Source organism: Lycium barbarum, chromosome 10 (genome assembly GCF_019175385.1).
Source record: "Lycium barbarum isolate Lr01 chromosome 10, ASM1917538v2, whole genome shotgun sequence".
Taxonomy (NCBI): domain Eukaryota; kingdom Viridiplantae; phylum Streptophyta; class Magnoliopsida; order Solanales; family Solanaceae; genus Lycium; species Lycium barbarum.
In genome coordinates, this window is record NC_083346.1 from 60,189,769 (window position 1) to 60,206,795 (window position 17,027).

General features: G+C 42.1%; 1 protein-coding gene and 1 non-coding gene across 2 annotated transcripts; one reads left to right on the forward strand and one right to left on the reverse strand.

The window, feature by feature from the left end:
- Positions 1 to 5,208: 5,208 nt before the first annotated feature.
- On the forward strand, positions 5,209 to 7,602 carry LOC132613012 (uncharacterized). The gene is made up of 4 exons (XM_060327075.1): positions 5,209 to 5,225; positions 5,313 to 5,909; positions 5,985 to 6,281; positions 6,330 to 7,602. Exons 1-4 carry the CDS (start codon positions 5,209 to 5,211, stop codon positions 7,600 to 7,602), a joined length of 2,184 nt encoding a protein of 727 aa, XP_060183058.1.
- LOC132616381 (small nucleolar RNA R71) lies at positions 5,749 to 5,855 on the reverse strand. The gene has a single exon (XR_009573165.1). It is a non-coding gene; the product is annotated as a small nucleolar RNA R71 (small nucleolar RNA).
- Positions 7,603 to 17,027: the final 9,425 nt, after the last annotated feature.

The following is a 17,027-nucleotide window of genomic DNA, read 5'->3' on the forward strand; positions in this document are numbered from 1 at the left end:
GTGTGTGTATGTGTATGACATCCCATATGTGGCTTCGCCAAGCGGTATATGTGTCCCGGCAATCGACGTTGCGGTATAATGAAGGCATCAATCGAACAGGGTAGTGAAGTTCAAGCGATAGATGTTACAAGGTAAGTTGATGATATTGTCACCACAGGCTAGAGTTGGAATGCCCTAATGCAACAACATCAGGGAAAGGAAGAAAGTGAATATATAGAAAGTAGAGAGATTAGAATGTCTTGAGAAAAAACAAATGTAAGAAACAAGGGTAAGTGAAGCTTCCAAGAGGGACGATGGGTAAGGCAAGGGACTATTTTGATAAAATTCGAAGGTAGGCATGCGAAAGGGATAAAGTATGGTAGTGTGAAACAAAAGATGAATGTGTGGGGTCAGAAAATAGACTTCGATAAGTGGGACTAAAGGATAGTAATCACAAATAGGGATGTGAAGTAAGAAAGAGAATGATCAAGCCTTGCAACGATACTAAGAGATTTCCAGTTCTCGAGAGGTGTCTAAATGGATAAATGTGTAGTCATACTAACACGGTTGCCTCGGAAACGGAGAAGCTTTCCTAAAAGATGATTTAAGAATAGAATGGATTTGCACGTTTAAAAGAATATTTCACGAACTTCAGGGTCAATACTATGAAATAACAAGTGGAGAAGGGCGCTCGAGAAGGAAGGAACTCAAGGAAGGTTTGAGGAGGGAAGCAGGAAAGGTACACTAATGGGCTGGTCAAAAGGAGAGGAGAGAAGAAGAAGGAAAAAAAATTGAGCAATCACCAAGGACAAGCGAGGAACTAACAAAGCTAATCGGGAGGTAGTACATCAATGAAATGGGATGAGGATAAGGAATACCGAGACTTAGTTATAAAGGAAATAGAAGGATGTATGGGAAATATTCATGAGTATGGACTAGCCTTGGCGGCAGGAAGGAGAAGAAAGAAGAGGGTATATTTGCAAGGAATTCATGACACAAACAAGAGGTGACAGAATATTGGAAGAACTACAACGTATAGGTGGGATGCAAATAAGTAATCAAGGAAAATTTCGGATAAGTGAGCTAAGTGAATAAAAGGATTGATAGTGGAAGGGAAAGAGTGTAGCATATTAACTCTCAATGATATATTGTAGACGTATAGTGAAACAGGAAACTCAGAGTAAGGAGAATTTTAGTGATAATAGTTATGGAGGAAGACGAGGGATAAAAAGAGCAAAATATGACCAAACGTTCTGTAAAATGTTTTGGTGGATTCCAATGTTTCCATTAACTCGTTAATTCGGGAAATGTTCAGTCATAAAAGGTAGAAGTAGAATGGCCTAAAAAAAAGGGGGCAGCGAGAATGGATCTGTAATGCATAAGCACTTCATTCAAATGCAAAGCCCTCGATTAGCAGAAAGGAAAATAAGTCAAGATATACGATGAGAGAATTCTGGTATTATAAGAGACCAAAAGAGTCGAAGGATCGTTAGGGTAGGCCGATGACAACTGATACTCGGGAGTTACGAGTGTATAAGAACACCCTTAAAAGGGGGGAAGGGCAGATCTAGTCCTGAAACGAAGTATGGCATTGTCAAAGGTCCAAGGAAAGAAAGAGGTTAGCTTAAGGAGGCAAAAATTCGGGACGTAGTGGCATATCAAGAATGCATTAAGAGGGAGCAGGAATGAATTAAAGATAAGCGTGCCACAAAGAAGGTATGAAAAGGAATTAAAATGGATCAAGAGAATACTTCATACGGACGTGAGATATGATATTTCTAGACCAGGGAAGTTTGTGCCGCACCTAAATAGGCAGCGCCGTATCCTAAAGAGTAATAAAGAGAGTAGGAAAGCTCTGCAAGTTAACCACAAAGAGAATGACGAAATGGATGATGAGTACAAAGGACACTTCGGGTTACAACGGAAGAAAATCATGATATTAAAGGAAAAATATGAGAATCTTAACAAAGGGAGTAACGATAAGCGGTGTGGCGATCTCTAAAGAGAGGAAGAACGATGTGAGTGCAGATAGAAAGGCAGCAGCATCAATAGAAATTAGAAAGCATATCACGGGTCACTAACCATACTGAGCATAAAGGTATGTATTATAGAATTATATGAACCATCGGCGTAAGGTTATGCCCCACAGATGGGAATGGACACACCGAAAAGCCAACAAGGAATGACAGCTAACTAAGTGATCACTGGAATAAGGAAGTCAAGGGTAAGTATACCATACCGATGTTGGAAAGAAGCTGTGGTAAAGTGAGAATTTCCCTAAACTTATAATTATAAGTTATATTGCAAGATTTGAGGCAAAGGAATTAAAGGGAGGGCTTGACAAGAACTCGAAGATATTGTGAGTTATAGACTAGTTCGAACTATGATTATTGGTTCATCGCAATATATAATCCGGCTACGAGGAGATGGTGATGGAACATTAAGAATGTACGTATTTAAGAAATCGTATTGAGGATATGGTTATAACCTATCATGGAAAGGAATTAAGACGGATGGTTGAAGAAACGTAACCGTTAAGAGTAACGATTTGTCAGTAGCAGAGTAACGTTGAACAAGCAACGGGACATTAGTATAAGAAAATCTATGATTAATCGGAAAGCTTGGCTGATGAATTATGAGGGGATAATCTAGCACGTATCTAAGCCCAACAAGTACAAGTAGGGATAGCCAAGATAGCATCGGAGGAGTCAACAAGAGAAAGAAGAAAGTGCTATATTCGAGCAAGGGAGTTAACCGTTAATAAAGAAATGAGGAACGAAGAGGAAGGACGCTCGCAGGACGGCGAGTAATCATGGTGTGGCTAGTTAAACCACAGGAAGGAAGACAGAATGAGAATGAAATACTAGCTAACTTGTATACATGAGGATTGGAGACTATACGACTCACAAATGAATTCGATAAGGAGATAAGAAAGAGCAGGAAGAAACTGACCAAATTATAGTATAAGTATATGGTAATAGAACAAAAATTCAGTGAGGATATTGAGGATCGGCTCACTACAACATTCGAGGACGAATGTTTTTAAGGGTTGAAGGATGTTACACCCCGTATCTTCGAAGAAGCACTTATCAAATTTGAAACATAAGTACGTTGAGTTATTGTTAAGTAAAACCACTTTGGAATATAAGGAGCAAGCATTATTAAGTATATTTAATGAGGAAGGATGTATATAAGGTATACCAGATGGTTTTATAAGGAAATGAGTGGAAGAAATGGGGTAGTATGACTTTGGAAACAGGATGGGTAATGTTTTGTGTGAAAATTTTGGTCCAACTTGGTGGACGAATATCTCTGAGCATATGAAGTGTTTTAAGGTGAAACATGTTACACCTCAGAAATTTCCCCGTGAACGTATAATGAATAGACTAACGAAGAGTACGAGTATACGATGTTTTAATCAGAAGGGAATGACGTTTGACGACCCGAAGTAAGATTTCAAAGGAAATGGGAACAAGAGATAGGTAATGCTCCACAATGACTAATTATAGGTTCTGAAGACGTGAAAGTTGCAGATTTGCACTTTGGCCCAGTCGATCATAAAGTGAAATACGGACCATAAAGTGGTATACGGCCCGTAAACCACCATGTCGTATTTCAACTTACAAAACTTCAACTTTCTGTCAAATGTTCAAATGGTTAAATACGACTTTGGAATACGGACCGTAAATTGAAATACGGCATGTAAACCGCAATCGTAAATCACCATGATCCCCAGCATACCTTTCTGGTTTTGTTATGCTTAAATACGACCACGAAATACGGCCCGTAAACGGGGTTTATGACTGATATTTGGCACAAATATCTAGATTTAGTGTCATTTACACTTTACTTCTTAGCACTTTCATCGTAAATTTGAATGCGAATTGTTGTATATTAGCTTATGTTGGTATGTTTATGTGAATAGGTACAACAAGGATCAACGAAGGGGATTCCGGGCAGTTTTGAGTGATTCCGAGGCTGTGTACGTCGATTGAACGTTGCGAAGGAAGTTCCAGTACTTGAAGGCAAAATCTGACCACTGAAGGGTCTCATGCGCTGGCCATGCGCCGCACAACCAGCGTACAAAAACACCCTTCCAGACTCTCAGCAGGACCATGCGTTGGTCATGCGCCGCACAAGAAGAACATAAAGGAGATCATGTGCTGGCCATGCAATGCACAGCCAGCGCACAAGCAGCGTTATTTGTCCTATTCAGATCGGGATTGGGCCAACTTATCTCATATTTACCCTAGCATATAAATAGTAATTTCTAACATTAGAATGATGGCTTGGACGACTTTTGAGAATTGTGAAACTCTTTCTAGGTTTTATTCCTTTTCTATTATTTTTCTTTGCATCAAAAACCCTATGTCAAACATGAATTCTTGTTCCCATTATCGAATCATGTGTAACTAAACACTTAAATTCTGGGGTTGTGGCCTAGCCATAAATTCTGGGGTTGTGGCTTCTTCGTATGCAATTGCTTCGTTACTTTTGTGTTTAATTTCTTGATTGTCTGCGCAACAGTTGAGTTCTATTTACTCATTGATATACGTGCTTGGGAAAGACGTTAATTTGGAGAAGAAGTAATGAGATTGTGATCTGAACATCCCTAAATTTGGGCTAGGATTTGTGACTAGGATAGGAATATACTTAGTTACCACAATCAATTATATACCGTGCTCTTATTGCATTCTTGATAGGTCAATACCATAGGAATATAGGAGGAGAATTATCTTGAATCGGCGAGCAGTGGTTCGGAAGAATACTACGAGACTAACAATCCGGTTAATTAGCTATTGTGAACAAAGTTGCTAAGGTGTGACATTTGACTTACTAAATACGATTGGTGAACCAACCACGACCCTAGAATACTTCTAAAAATCTTGATTAAAGCCATTCTCAATTACGTTCTAAGCACAATTTCTGGATACTTTATTAGTTAATTACATTATAGCATTTAGTTATAAAAGAACCAACACTTTTATTCTTCACTTGCATAGATAGTAAGCAATAGTTTATTTTCGTGAAATATTGGTCATAAGTCTCTGTGGGTTCGACATCCGATTTATTTAATCACTTTATTACTTGTACGATCACGTACACTTGCGTGTACATTTAGACGCAACAAGTTTTTGGCGCCGTTGCCGGGGACTTAGAAATAAATTATTTTTCCCATAATAAATTTTATTGCTTCATTTTATCCAAGTGTTAACGTCTTGATCTTAGATGTTTCTTGATTGCAGGTACTTTACTCGAATGTGAAGGACTGCGAGTCAAAACAATCTTGAGGAATTCGATCCTGAGCCTGAACGTAATTTCAATCGGCACAGGAGAGATTTGAATTTATTGCAGAACACGCAGGCTGTTGCAGAATTAGCTGTGGTCATGGCTAATAATCAACCAGCGAAAGTGAGAGAGGTTGTAATGCCTCGTGTGGCAGATGTCACTTCAAGCATTGTGAAGCCCACCATCGAAGGGCACTTTGAGCTGAAGCATCCTATGATTCAGTTACTTCACTCTAGTGGGCAATTCACGGGAATGTCACATGAGGATCCTCAGCGTCACAACCATACTTTTCTGCAGATTGTTTATACATTTGCTACTGGAAGGGTCACTAAAGAATATGTGCGACTGACACTGTTCCCCTTCTCTCTATTGGGGAATGCAAGTAACTGGTTATTAGCAGAGCCCGCCAATTCTATCACTACGTGGGATGATTTAGCGACTAAATTCTTGACAAGGTTCTTTCCACCAGCAAAGACCACTCGCCTCCGAAGGGAGATCATGTCATTGAGGCAGAAAAATAGAGAAAATTTGTATCAAGCCTGGGAGAGGTTGAAGGGTCTTCTTAGAGATTGTCCTCACCATCATCAGACGAATGAAGTTCTTGCACACACATTTATTGAGAGTTTGGATGCCCAACATAAGTAGTCAGTAGACACTGCTGCAGGAGGGCAGGCTCTTGATCTGAGCTATGAAGAACTATTCACATTATTGAACAGGTTTACTCAGAGCACTCCAGACTGGCAGGATGATGCAGCTAGCAGTTCAGCTAGGAAAGCACCGGGCGTCTTTGAAGTAGACAATTTTACAACATTATCAGCACAGATTGATGCCATGCGCACCGAACTCAGGAAGTTAGCTGCGTCACAAGCGCCACCACAGGTGCATGCAGTACAGCAAACCATAGCCTTTTGTGATGTCTGTGGAGAGGGTCACAATAGTGATGAATGCCCTGCAAATCCCGCATCCATATACTTTGTGGGTAATGCAGGCAAGGGGCAAGGAAACAACAATCAGTAAGGAAATTCCTACAACCCAAATTGGAGGAACCATCCGAATTTCAGGTGGAGTGACAACTCAGGTAATCAGAAGCAGAATTATCAGTCAGCACCTGCTCCTCAAGCTCCCACAAACAATATGGAAGAGATGATGAAAAAGATGATGGGTGACATGCAGAAGATGATGATAGACCAGCAGAAGTTGATAGCAGATAATCAGAATCGCGATTTGGCTGTACCGAATTTAGAGAGGCAGATGGGACAGATAGCTGGTGCACAAAATACTAGACCACCTGGAGGACTTCCAAGTGACACAGATGTGAATCCCAAGCCTTGCAATGCTGTAACTCTGCGAAATAGGCGAGAACTAGAGGAAGTGACTTCAAAGAAAGCTGGTCGAGTAGTGGCTGAAAAAGAGAAGATTGCCACAGAAACAAGTGAAAAAGGGAAGGCTGTTGAGGCATCAGTGGCAAAGCCGCCACAAGCCGTGGTTGCAAAGACACCGCCTCCATTCCCTCAACGTCTAGCAAGACACAAAGAAGAGGCTACTTATTTGAAGTTTCTTGATTTGCTTAAGCAGGTACACGTGAACGTCCGCTTGGTCGATATGTTGCAGGGTATTCAAAAGTATGCTAAGTACATTAAAGATATTGTTGCAAACAAGAGTCGTTTCACAGAGTATGCAACGGTTGCACTTACTGAGGAGTGCACTTCTCGTATTCAGAACAAGCTGCCCACAAAATTGAAGGATCCCGGAAGTTTCACTATTGATATTTCTGTTGGGACTCAGGTTGTTGCTCGAGCACTTTGTGACCTAGGTGCAAGTATAAATCTGATGCGTTCGTCTATCTTCCGGAAGCTAGGTTTGGGGGTGCCCAGCCCAACCACTATAGTTCTTCAGCTGGCAGACAGATCATTAGCAAGACCCGAAGGCATTATTAAAGATGTATTGGTACAAGTAGGGTCGTTGATAATTCTTGCTGACTTCATGATATTAGATTTTGAGCCAAACTCGGAAGTCCCATTTATTTTGGGGCGTCCGTTCTTGGCCACAAGGAGAGCACTTATTGATGTAGCTGCTGGGCAGCTTACCATGCGAGTACATGATAAAGTAGAGGTCTTCAATGTCTACCAAGCTCTGAAGATGCCTGCAATCTATGAGAAGCTGTCTGCCATTACTGTTCTGAATGATGATACACGAAGGCCACTCATCACTTCTCATGATCCGTTGGAGAGAGCCTTGGGGATGATATTTTTGGTGACACGGCGGCGTTTGAGATGGTGCAGACTCTGGATATGGCGAGTATTTATATTCGGGCAGGCGAGTTTGAGCACTTAGACAGGACAATGGGAGTAACTCCAAAGTTATCAATTCAAGAGCCTCCGATGTTGGAATTGAAGCCCCTGCCCGCCTATCTTAAATATGCATTCTTAGGTGAGGGGGATACCTTGCCAGTGATATTGGCAGCAGAGTTGACCACCGAAGAGTTTAATATTTGTCTCAAAGTATTGAAGTCCCACAAAAGAGCATTGGGGCGGCAGATATCTCATATTCAGAGAATTAGCCTTGCGCTGTGCATGCACAAGATACTCATGGAGGATGATCATAAGCCTAGCGCACAACATCAACGGAGACTACACCCTGTAATGAAGGAGGTTGTCAAGAAAGAGGTAATCAAGTGGTTAGATTCAGGCATTATTTTTCCCATTTTGGACAATAAGTGGGTGAGCCCGGTGCAATGCATCCCGAAGAAAGGAGGGATGAAAGTTGTGACAAATGACAAGAATGAGCTCATTCCTACTTGAACAATCACTGGATGGAGAATCTGCATGGATTATCGCAAGCTGAATGAGGCAACCAGAAAGGATCACTATCCTATTCCCTTCATAGATCAAATGCTAGACAGGTTAGCCGGGCAAGAGTTTTATTATTTTCTGGATGGTTACTCTGGATATAATCAGATAGCTATTGCTCTAGAGGATAAGGAGAAGACCACGTTTACATGCCCATATGGCACATATGCTTTCAAACGCATGCCATTTAGGTTGTGTAATGCACCCGCGACTTTCCAAAGGTGCATGATGGCTATTTTTTCAGAGATGGTTGAGGACTTCATAGAAGTGTTCATGGATGATTTTTCGATATTCGAGAACTCTTTTGAGGTTTTCTTTCATAATATAGACCGAGTGCTGGAAAGATGTGAAGAAACTAACCTGGTCTTGAATTGGGAAAAATGTCACTTTATGGTCCGAGAAGGCATAGTCCTTGGGCACAAGGTTTCAAAGAGAGGGCTGGAGGTTGATCGTGCTAAAGTGGAGGTCATTGAGAAGCTGCCACCCTCCATATCAGTCAAGGGCGTGCGCAGTTTCCTCGGGCATGAAGGATTCTATAGGCGCTTCATAAAGGATTTTTCAAAGATCTCAAGTCCGATGTGAAGATTACTTGAAAAGGATGTGAAATTCCTATTTGATGATGCATGTATGAAAGCCTTTTAAGGTCTAAAGAAGAGATTGGTAACTGCACCAATAATCATTGCACCTGACTGGAACTTGCCATTCAAGTTAATGTGTGATGCTAATGATAACGCTGTGGGGGCTGTGCTGGGACAGCGACGAGAGAAAGTTTTTCATTCTATCTACTATGCTAGAAAGATGTTAGACGTTGCCCAATTGAATTACACTGTGACAGAGAAGGAGCTTCTAGCTGTTGTTTATACGTTCGATAACTTTCGGTCCGATCTTGTCGAAACACATGTTATCGTTTACACAGACCATGCAGCTATTCGCTACTTGTTCAGCAAGAAGGAAGCTAAACCCAGGTTGATTCGGTGGATTCTTCTGTTGTAAGAATTTGATATTGAGATTAAAGATTGGAAGGGAGCGGACCACCTGTCTAGATTGGACAACCATAACCATTTTGTGGAGGATGTTCAAATTCGGGAGTCTTTCCCTGACGAGCAGCTATTTGCAATTCCTGCTGCCGAAGTTCCATGGTATGCTGATATTGTGAACTTGATCGTAAGTGGGGTGTACCCACCTGAAGCCACTTCACAGCAGAGGAAGAAGTTATATCATGACTCTCGGTTTTACATATGGGATGAGGCGTATTTGTTTAAGCAAGGAACTGATCAGCTAGTGAGGAGATGCATTCCACAGACTGAGGTGGGTCAAGTGTTAGAGAGTTGTCATTCTTCCCCATACGGGGGACACTTTCAAGGTGATCGTACTGCGGCTAAGGTATTACAATCTGGCTTCTATTGGCCCACCCTCTTCAAAGATGCCCATCCATTTGCTAGAAGTTGTGATCGATGTCAACGAACGGCAAACATCTCAATGAGGCACGAGATGCCTCTGACGAACATATTAGAGGTGGAGATATTTGACGTTTGGGGCATCGACTTTATGGGGCCCTTCCCACCATCCTTCGGTAACAGGTACATTCTGCTTGCTGTCGATTATGTTTACCAATGGGTAGAGGCAGTCCCTCTTCCAACTAATGATGCGAAGGTGGTGGTGAATTTTGTGCGAAAGAATATATTTGCGAGGTTTGGAACCCCACGGGCCATGATCAGCGATGGAGGTGCCCACTTCTGCAACAGCCTGCTGAAGAACATTCTGGCGAAATATGGGGTGAAGCATAAGGTGCCTAAAGCTTACCACCCACAGACATGCGGACAGGTAGAGGTCTCAAATAGAGAGGTAAAGCAAATCTTAGAGAAAACTGTGAACGCTCAGAGGAAGGATTAGGCAATGAAGTTGGATGACGCTTTATGGGCGTATCGCACAGCATATAAAACCCCCATCGGAGCTTCTCCTTACAGGTTAGTCTATGGGAAGGCATGTCATTTGCCGGTTGAGCTAGAGCATAAAGCATATTGGGCAATCAAAAATCTCAATCATGATATGAGCTTGGCCGGAGAGAAAAGGTTGTTGCAACTGCACGAGCTTGATGAATTCAGATTGGGGGCGTATGAGAATGTAAAGTTGTACAAAGAGAAAACAAAGCGATGGCACGACAAGCATAAACAGCATCGTGATTTCGCCCCAAGGCAGCATGTACTACTCTTCAACTCTAGGCTACGGTTGTTTCCGGGAAAACTTAAGTCCCGATGGTCTGGCCCATTTGTTGTGTCGCAAATCACACCCCATGGGGCCGTCGAATTACAAACTATGGATGGGGTGCGCAAGTTCTTTGTCAATGGACAACGCCTCAAGCGATATTAGGGCGGAAATTTTGATAAGGAAAAGGAGCAAGTGCTCCTCGATGACGAGTAGAGAAGGATATGCATCGTGCCGCGACGTTAACTCAGGCGCTTCTCGGGAGGCAACCCGAGTTTGTAATGTAATTAAAAATAAAGTGTCGTGCCACGACCTTAACTAAGGCGCTGGTTGGGAGGCAACCCAACTTTTGTAGCATATATGTCATATGTGTGTTCATGTTACAGGACCCAATAATGAGCAGGACCAATAAACACTCGAAGCAGATAATGAAACAGCTCCAGGTTTGTGTGTGCTATGCCCATGCGTCGCATGGCAATCGCACAACGGGTAATCATGACAAAATTTTGGCTAAGTCCAAAGTTCAGAGAGTGTGTGCTAACCATGCGTCGCATGGTCAGCGCATGATCAGCACTCAGAGCCAAAATTTTTGCTAAGTCCAGAGTTCAGAAAGAGGTGTATTGTGCCCTAGTCATGCCACGCATGGCCAGCGCATGAAGGGAACTCAGAGCCAAAAATTTTCTAAGTATAAAGTTCAGAGAGGGGTGCATTGTGCACTGGTCATGCGACGCATGGCCAGTGCATGAAGAGAAATCAGAGCAAAATTTTTCTAAGTGTCAAGTTCAGAAAGGGGGATCGTGCGCGCTGACCATGCGACGCATGGCCATCGCACGGGTCGGCCCAGTTCGAATTCTTTTAAAAATAATAAGACACGGCCGACCCCCACTTAATCCCCACTTCTCACAACCCCCCCCCCCCCCTCCCCCCTCTCTAAAACTGCTCCTAACAGAACCCAAACACAAAAACCCTTCCCCCAATCCCTTCCAACTCCAAGGAAAGTAGTGTCAATCATCTCCTCCACAACACAAGGTAAGAATTCGTGTGTTTTCATCAATGAAATCCCATTCCTTCTTTCCCCTTTTTGTTGGGTTGAGATATTGATAAATAAGGGTTTGTGGGTTGGGCGAATTTGTATGGGTGTTTTGGTATTGGGTTGTTTGTAATGAGTGTTGGATGCTAGAACAATGATTCCCAAACATAAGGGAGGGTTTTACAACCCTCCATTGTTGCAAAACTTCAAGGGATAGTTCTATTCCCACAAGTTGCTTGATAAAATTCCTCAATTATGTTTCATGTGATTTTTGTGAAGTCTTGAGTAGCAAATAAACATGAAACAACATTCTAAACCATAGGGCACTGCCATGAACCCTCATAGGTCATTCAACATGCTTTTCCTTGTTTTTTAGGATAGTCTTTAATTCATTAATTTTGTCGTTTTAGGCTAAAAATTAGTTAACTTCTTTGTTTTGAGTTTTGTGTATCATTGTCGGAAGTAAGTGTGGGGTCGTTTCACGACCCCACTAGAGAGTCATTAAAGCCATGAGAGTACCCGAACATCAAGAAAGATGATCATTTAATGCATAAACACACCGCTTGCAATAAGTGTGGGGTCATTTCACGACCGCACTTGGTTTAAAATTTGCTAACAAAGTTAGATGTTTGTGTTTTGAATCTCCACAGGTACAATGGTAAACAAAGGCAAGGGTAAAGTGGACGAGTCAGGCCCGTCACAAGGTTCCAAGAGATGTAGAGGTGGCAAGCACACCGCCACTAAGAAAGGGGCAACAACTCGTAGTGGAAAGTAACCAGTGGTCCCTATCCCTCGGGCCTCTTCCCAGAGGCCTCGACCTACCTTTTATGGGACTGGGTTGGCAGACGAATGGTATCAAGAGTTCCCCTTGGCTGATAGATATGTGCATGAACGGCCTGTCAACAAGGTGGTGTTGAAGAAAAATTTCAGGGGAATTTACAATCGAATAGTCGGAATGGGCTGGAGCGCGGTATTTGATAACCCAGGGCTGGTAAACATTAACATGGTTCTGGAGCTTTACTCCAACATTATTTTGGCAAGAACAGAGGGTGGTGAGCCTCATCATTCAGTGCAATTGAGGGGTGAATGGGTGTCGTTGACAACTTCCACTTTGTGTGCACAATTGGGAGTTCCAGACCATCCTGTAGGCCCATTGCTCGAGTTCATAAAAAGGCCTGACTATAAGGCCATTCGGTAAACCTTGTGTGGCCCTGAATCCGTGGCGAAGTGGGCAAGATATCGAGAGGATCCGAGGAAGCACAAGACTATGCTAATGGGTGATTTTCTGAAGGAGGCACGAGTGTGGCTACGACTCCAAAATTACCACATTATGCCTCTTGACCACTTCACCACCGTGCTGAAAGAGAGAGTGGCAATGGTGTACTTCTTCTTGACTAGGTAGCCGGTCAACATTGGATACTGGATGCTTCAGGATATGATCTGCATCAGGGAGGGCAAATCCCTCAAGCTCAGTTTAGGAAACACACTTACAGCATATCTGAGGAAGTTGGTCCCACACTTGGAGAGTAAGTATGACAGGGTGCTTGAGTGCCCAGATAACCCGATAGACATCTCTAATGTCAAAGCCCCTGAACAGAGCAAGTTCAACTTGACTCCAGCACAAGAAAGATCAGCTCAATCGACCGTGCTAACACAACTATACAAGATGGTGGTACTCGCTAGTGAGCAGTTTGAGCTAGATATCTCAAGTGTGTTTGCGGAATGTCCTCACACCACTTACTCAAGAGTGCTCATTGGAGAGGAGGGCGGGCTTCCCGCTGATGAGGACTTATGTTCTACGGATCTCATAGCTGCTGAGATGGAAGAGGGTCGTGAAGAAGAATCCGAGGCACAGGATGCTGAGGATGATAAGGAAGAAGATGCCGAGCCGTCTGGTGGCGCGGCTGAGGATGATGAAGATGATGACTAGGCCCTAGAGGGCCTCAGGGAGTATTTCTTGCCTTACTTTGTTTTTAATTTTTTCCATCTATATGCTTCGAGGTCAAAGGATGATTTAAGTGTGGGGTGGGAAATACGTCCCTTGTAACAACATTTTGAGGTTAAGGATGGTGATCAAGTTGCCATAGGTTTTCTTTTTTATAGTGTTTGAGTCTTTGAGTCGAAAAAAAAAGAGATTTTTTTTTCTAGCGTTAGGTTTTCTTGGTAGCTTTTTGAGTCCCTCGTTAGTGTCACACACCATCCACCCCCTTGGGTTATCTTATGACCTCGGTTCTTTCCTAAGGGGGGACCTTTGAACCGGGTTAGATTTTTTAGTTTTTTAGAAGAGTCGTAGGAGTCAAGCTTGTAAGACCACTCGAATGCTAGGTGCTCAGGTTAGGTGGAATGTGGAAATCATGAGTTTTTCTTGAAAATCTTTAAAAAGCATGCTTAAAAATAGGCAACCTACCTCGAAACATTTCTGTAGTAGACTGCATTGACTCATGTATGACCCACTTGGCACGATTTGTGATAGTTGCTTGATTGGATAGTTATATGAATCTGTTGTGTGTTGATTATGTGCTGTGCGTGATGTGAGGAAACTCTGGTATGATCCATGCTTGATAATGATGACTAGAACTTGCCCGGTGTGTTTGTGAAGCGACATTGAGTGAGAAGTTTAGGAAGTGATCTTGGCTACCCTTTATGTATGTATATCCCTAGTCAACCTCGTTTAGCCTTTAGCCTTTTTTTTTACAACAGGCAATTAGCCTACTCTCGTTGTTCTTATTGACTCAATTTGATCCCTGTTTTACTCCTCAGGCACTTTTAATGATTACTTATTGAATTGGAGTTAGGATGTGAAGTTAAGGGAGGATTGTTGAATGAAGTTAAAAATGAAGTCTATGGGTGTGTCTGAAGGGTAGATGATGGTTAGTGGGAAATATATAAAAAAAAAAAAAAAAACAAAACAAAAAAACAGGAATTGTCTAGTTTGTCATCTGCATTCTTAATGTCGTCTCCCACTAGTCTGTCAAAAACAAGAGGATGCTTAAACTTGAGAAAATAAATGGGTGTTGATAAGATAGAATGAGTAGCATGTGGATGAATGCTATGGGTGATGAAGGATGGTGCAGAAATGAACTATGATTGTAAGGTATTAAAAGTGCTTAGGGAGGTTAGTCACTATGTTCCAAAATATATCCTACCCATCCCTTAAGCCTACATTGCAACCATACAAGTCCTAAGTGATCCTAAATTCACCTCACTCTAAGTTGCTGAACGGTTACACTAAGGCAAACCTATGGTTTGTCATGTTTGAGCATTAGATATTCTTTGTGAGAGTGAGCGATATTGTTGCATCTTATGTCCATTGAAATAAGTCGTTTACCTTGTGTGAGATATGGACAACTCTCTTTTGGGTGAGGACACATAATTAATAGGAGACGGATGAGGTACTCCCTCTCGGGCAAGTAACAGGTCCTTTATGTCTTGAGTGGTGTCTGGAGTCATATGCATGTTTGTGAACGTATCATTTCTTGAGAGGTTTGGTTGCTAAAATTTTGAAGCATAAGAAAATGGTTGTTTTGAAGCAGTGGCATGACTTTCAAGAATTGGCTCAATGTGTATGTTAATGCAATTTCGAAACTTGCATATCCATCGAATTCTGATTTAGACCTGTTTGAGTGGCAGGGCTAAGTAAGGTACTAGGGAATGTATGATAAGTGGTTGCTCGAGGGCGAGAAAAGTCTAACTGGGGGGGTGTTGATATTTGGCACAAATATCTAGATTTAGTGTCATTTACACTTTACTTCTTAGCACTTTCATCGCAAATTTAAATGTGAATTGTTCTATATGAGCTTATGTTGGTATGTTTATATGAATAGGTACAACAAGGACCAACGAAGGGGATTCCGGGCAGTTTTGAGTGATTCCGAGGCTGTGTACGTCGATTGAACTTTGCGAAGGAAGTTCCAACACTTCAAGGCAAAATCTGACCACTGAAGGGTCTCATGCGCTGGCCATGCGCCGCACAGCCAGCGCACAAAAACACCCTTCCTGACTCTTAGAAAGACCATACGTTGGTCATGCGCCACACAAGAAGAACATAAAGGAGATCATGCGCTGGCCATGCAACGCACAGCCAGCGCACAAGCACCGTCAGTTGTCCAATTCAGATCGGGATTGGGCCAACTTATCTCATATTTACCCTAGCATATAAATAGTCGTTTCTAACATCAGAATGACGGTTTGGACGACTTTTGAGAATTGTGAAACTCTTTCTAGGTTTTATTCCTCTTCTATTATTTTTCTTTACATCAAAAACCCTATGTCAAACATGAATTCTTGTTCCCGTTATCAAATCATGTGTAACTAAACACTTAAATTCTGGGTTGTGGCGTAGCCATGAATATTGACGTTTGTCAAGTATTTCAACCTTAGTAGCTTCTTCGTATGCAATTGCTTCGTTACTTCTGTGTTTAATTTCTTGATTGTCTGCGCAACAGTTGAGTTCTATTTACTCATTGATATACGTGCTTGGGAAAGACATTGTTAATTTGGAGAAGAAGTAATGAGATTGTGATCTGAACATCCCTAAAGTTGGGCTAGGATTTATGACTAGGATAGGAATATTGTCACGACCCGTCTAGGGGCCGTGACGAGTACCCGATACTTGTACCGAGCACCCCTTGTCTATCGTTTTACCTTTACCTCTTAGCAAGCCATGTAAACAGAGCAATTTTTTTTTAACATTAACATTAGCGGCGTCATTCTGAATATAGACTAATAAACTTCGTTATCACTTATACATCAACATTAGCATGCCAAAACACCATATACCTAACTGTACTTAACTGACTGTACATATCTGTCTACGAGCCTCTAGACATAATACACTTATACATAGGAAGGGTCGAGTACTGTCGTGCCCGAAAATACATACACAAAATAGTACCACGAAAGTGGGGCTCCGGAACAACTGGAGCGCTGTCAACACTGCTGGTAAGGCTTCTAAGGATCAAATCCGCCTGTCTACTGACCTGCGCGGCATGAAACGCAGCGTCCACAAGAAGGGACGTCAGTACGAATAGTGTACCGAGTATGTAAGGCATGAATAGTAGCATACGGAAAGTATAAAACGGAAATAATGACATAAGAGAATAATAGCACATGTCCTGAGGTAGAAACATAACCTGTATATATATATACCCTTGGCAGGTGCTATGCGTACTTAGCTTTCCTTTAAGAATCTTTCCTTGTTCATATACATATACATATAAAATAGGACATCTCATATTGCCGAGGCGTCGGCAGCCGATCCATTTAACCATAAATATACACATCCCGTGTCCGGGCATCCCGCGTCCGGGACGATATCATATCACGTAATGCCAACTGATCAGGTGGATATGCGTTCATAACGCTCTGCCCTTACCTCCATTTCCCCCGTATACATATGCATATATCATGTACATATATCAACGTCTATAGCGCTCTAGCTCTTTTATCATATACATATACGTGTGTCATGTGCATGTATCAGCGTCTATAGCGCTCTAGCTCTTTCGTCATGTGCATATTTTAAAAATATATACTCATATCCTACATACATTTACATGTCTTATATGCATTTACGTATCCTATAAACATATATCTCATAGGCACGCAGGAGAGCCCAAAGAAGCATCATGTAGTCATCGGAGTGACGTAAAGTCGGTAACCTCCGATTACATTAT

Coding starts and splice junctions, on each gene's coding strand:
- LOC132613012 (XM_060327075.1), top strand. Junction 5,910..5,984: donor AGTTTGGATGCCCAACATAA/GTAGTCAGTAGA, acceptor ATTATTGAACAG/GTTTACTCAGAGCACTCCAG. Junction 6,282..6,329: donor GGGCAAGGAAACAACAATCA/GTAAGGAAATTC, acceptor TCCGAATTTCAG/GTGGAGTGACAACTCAGGTA.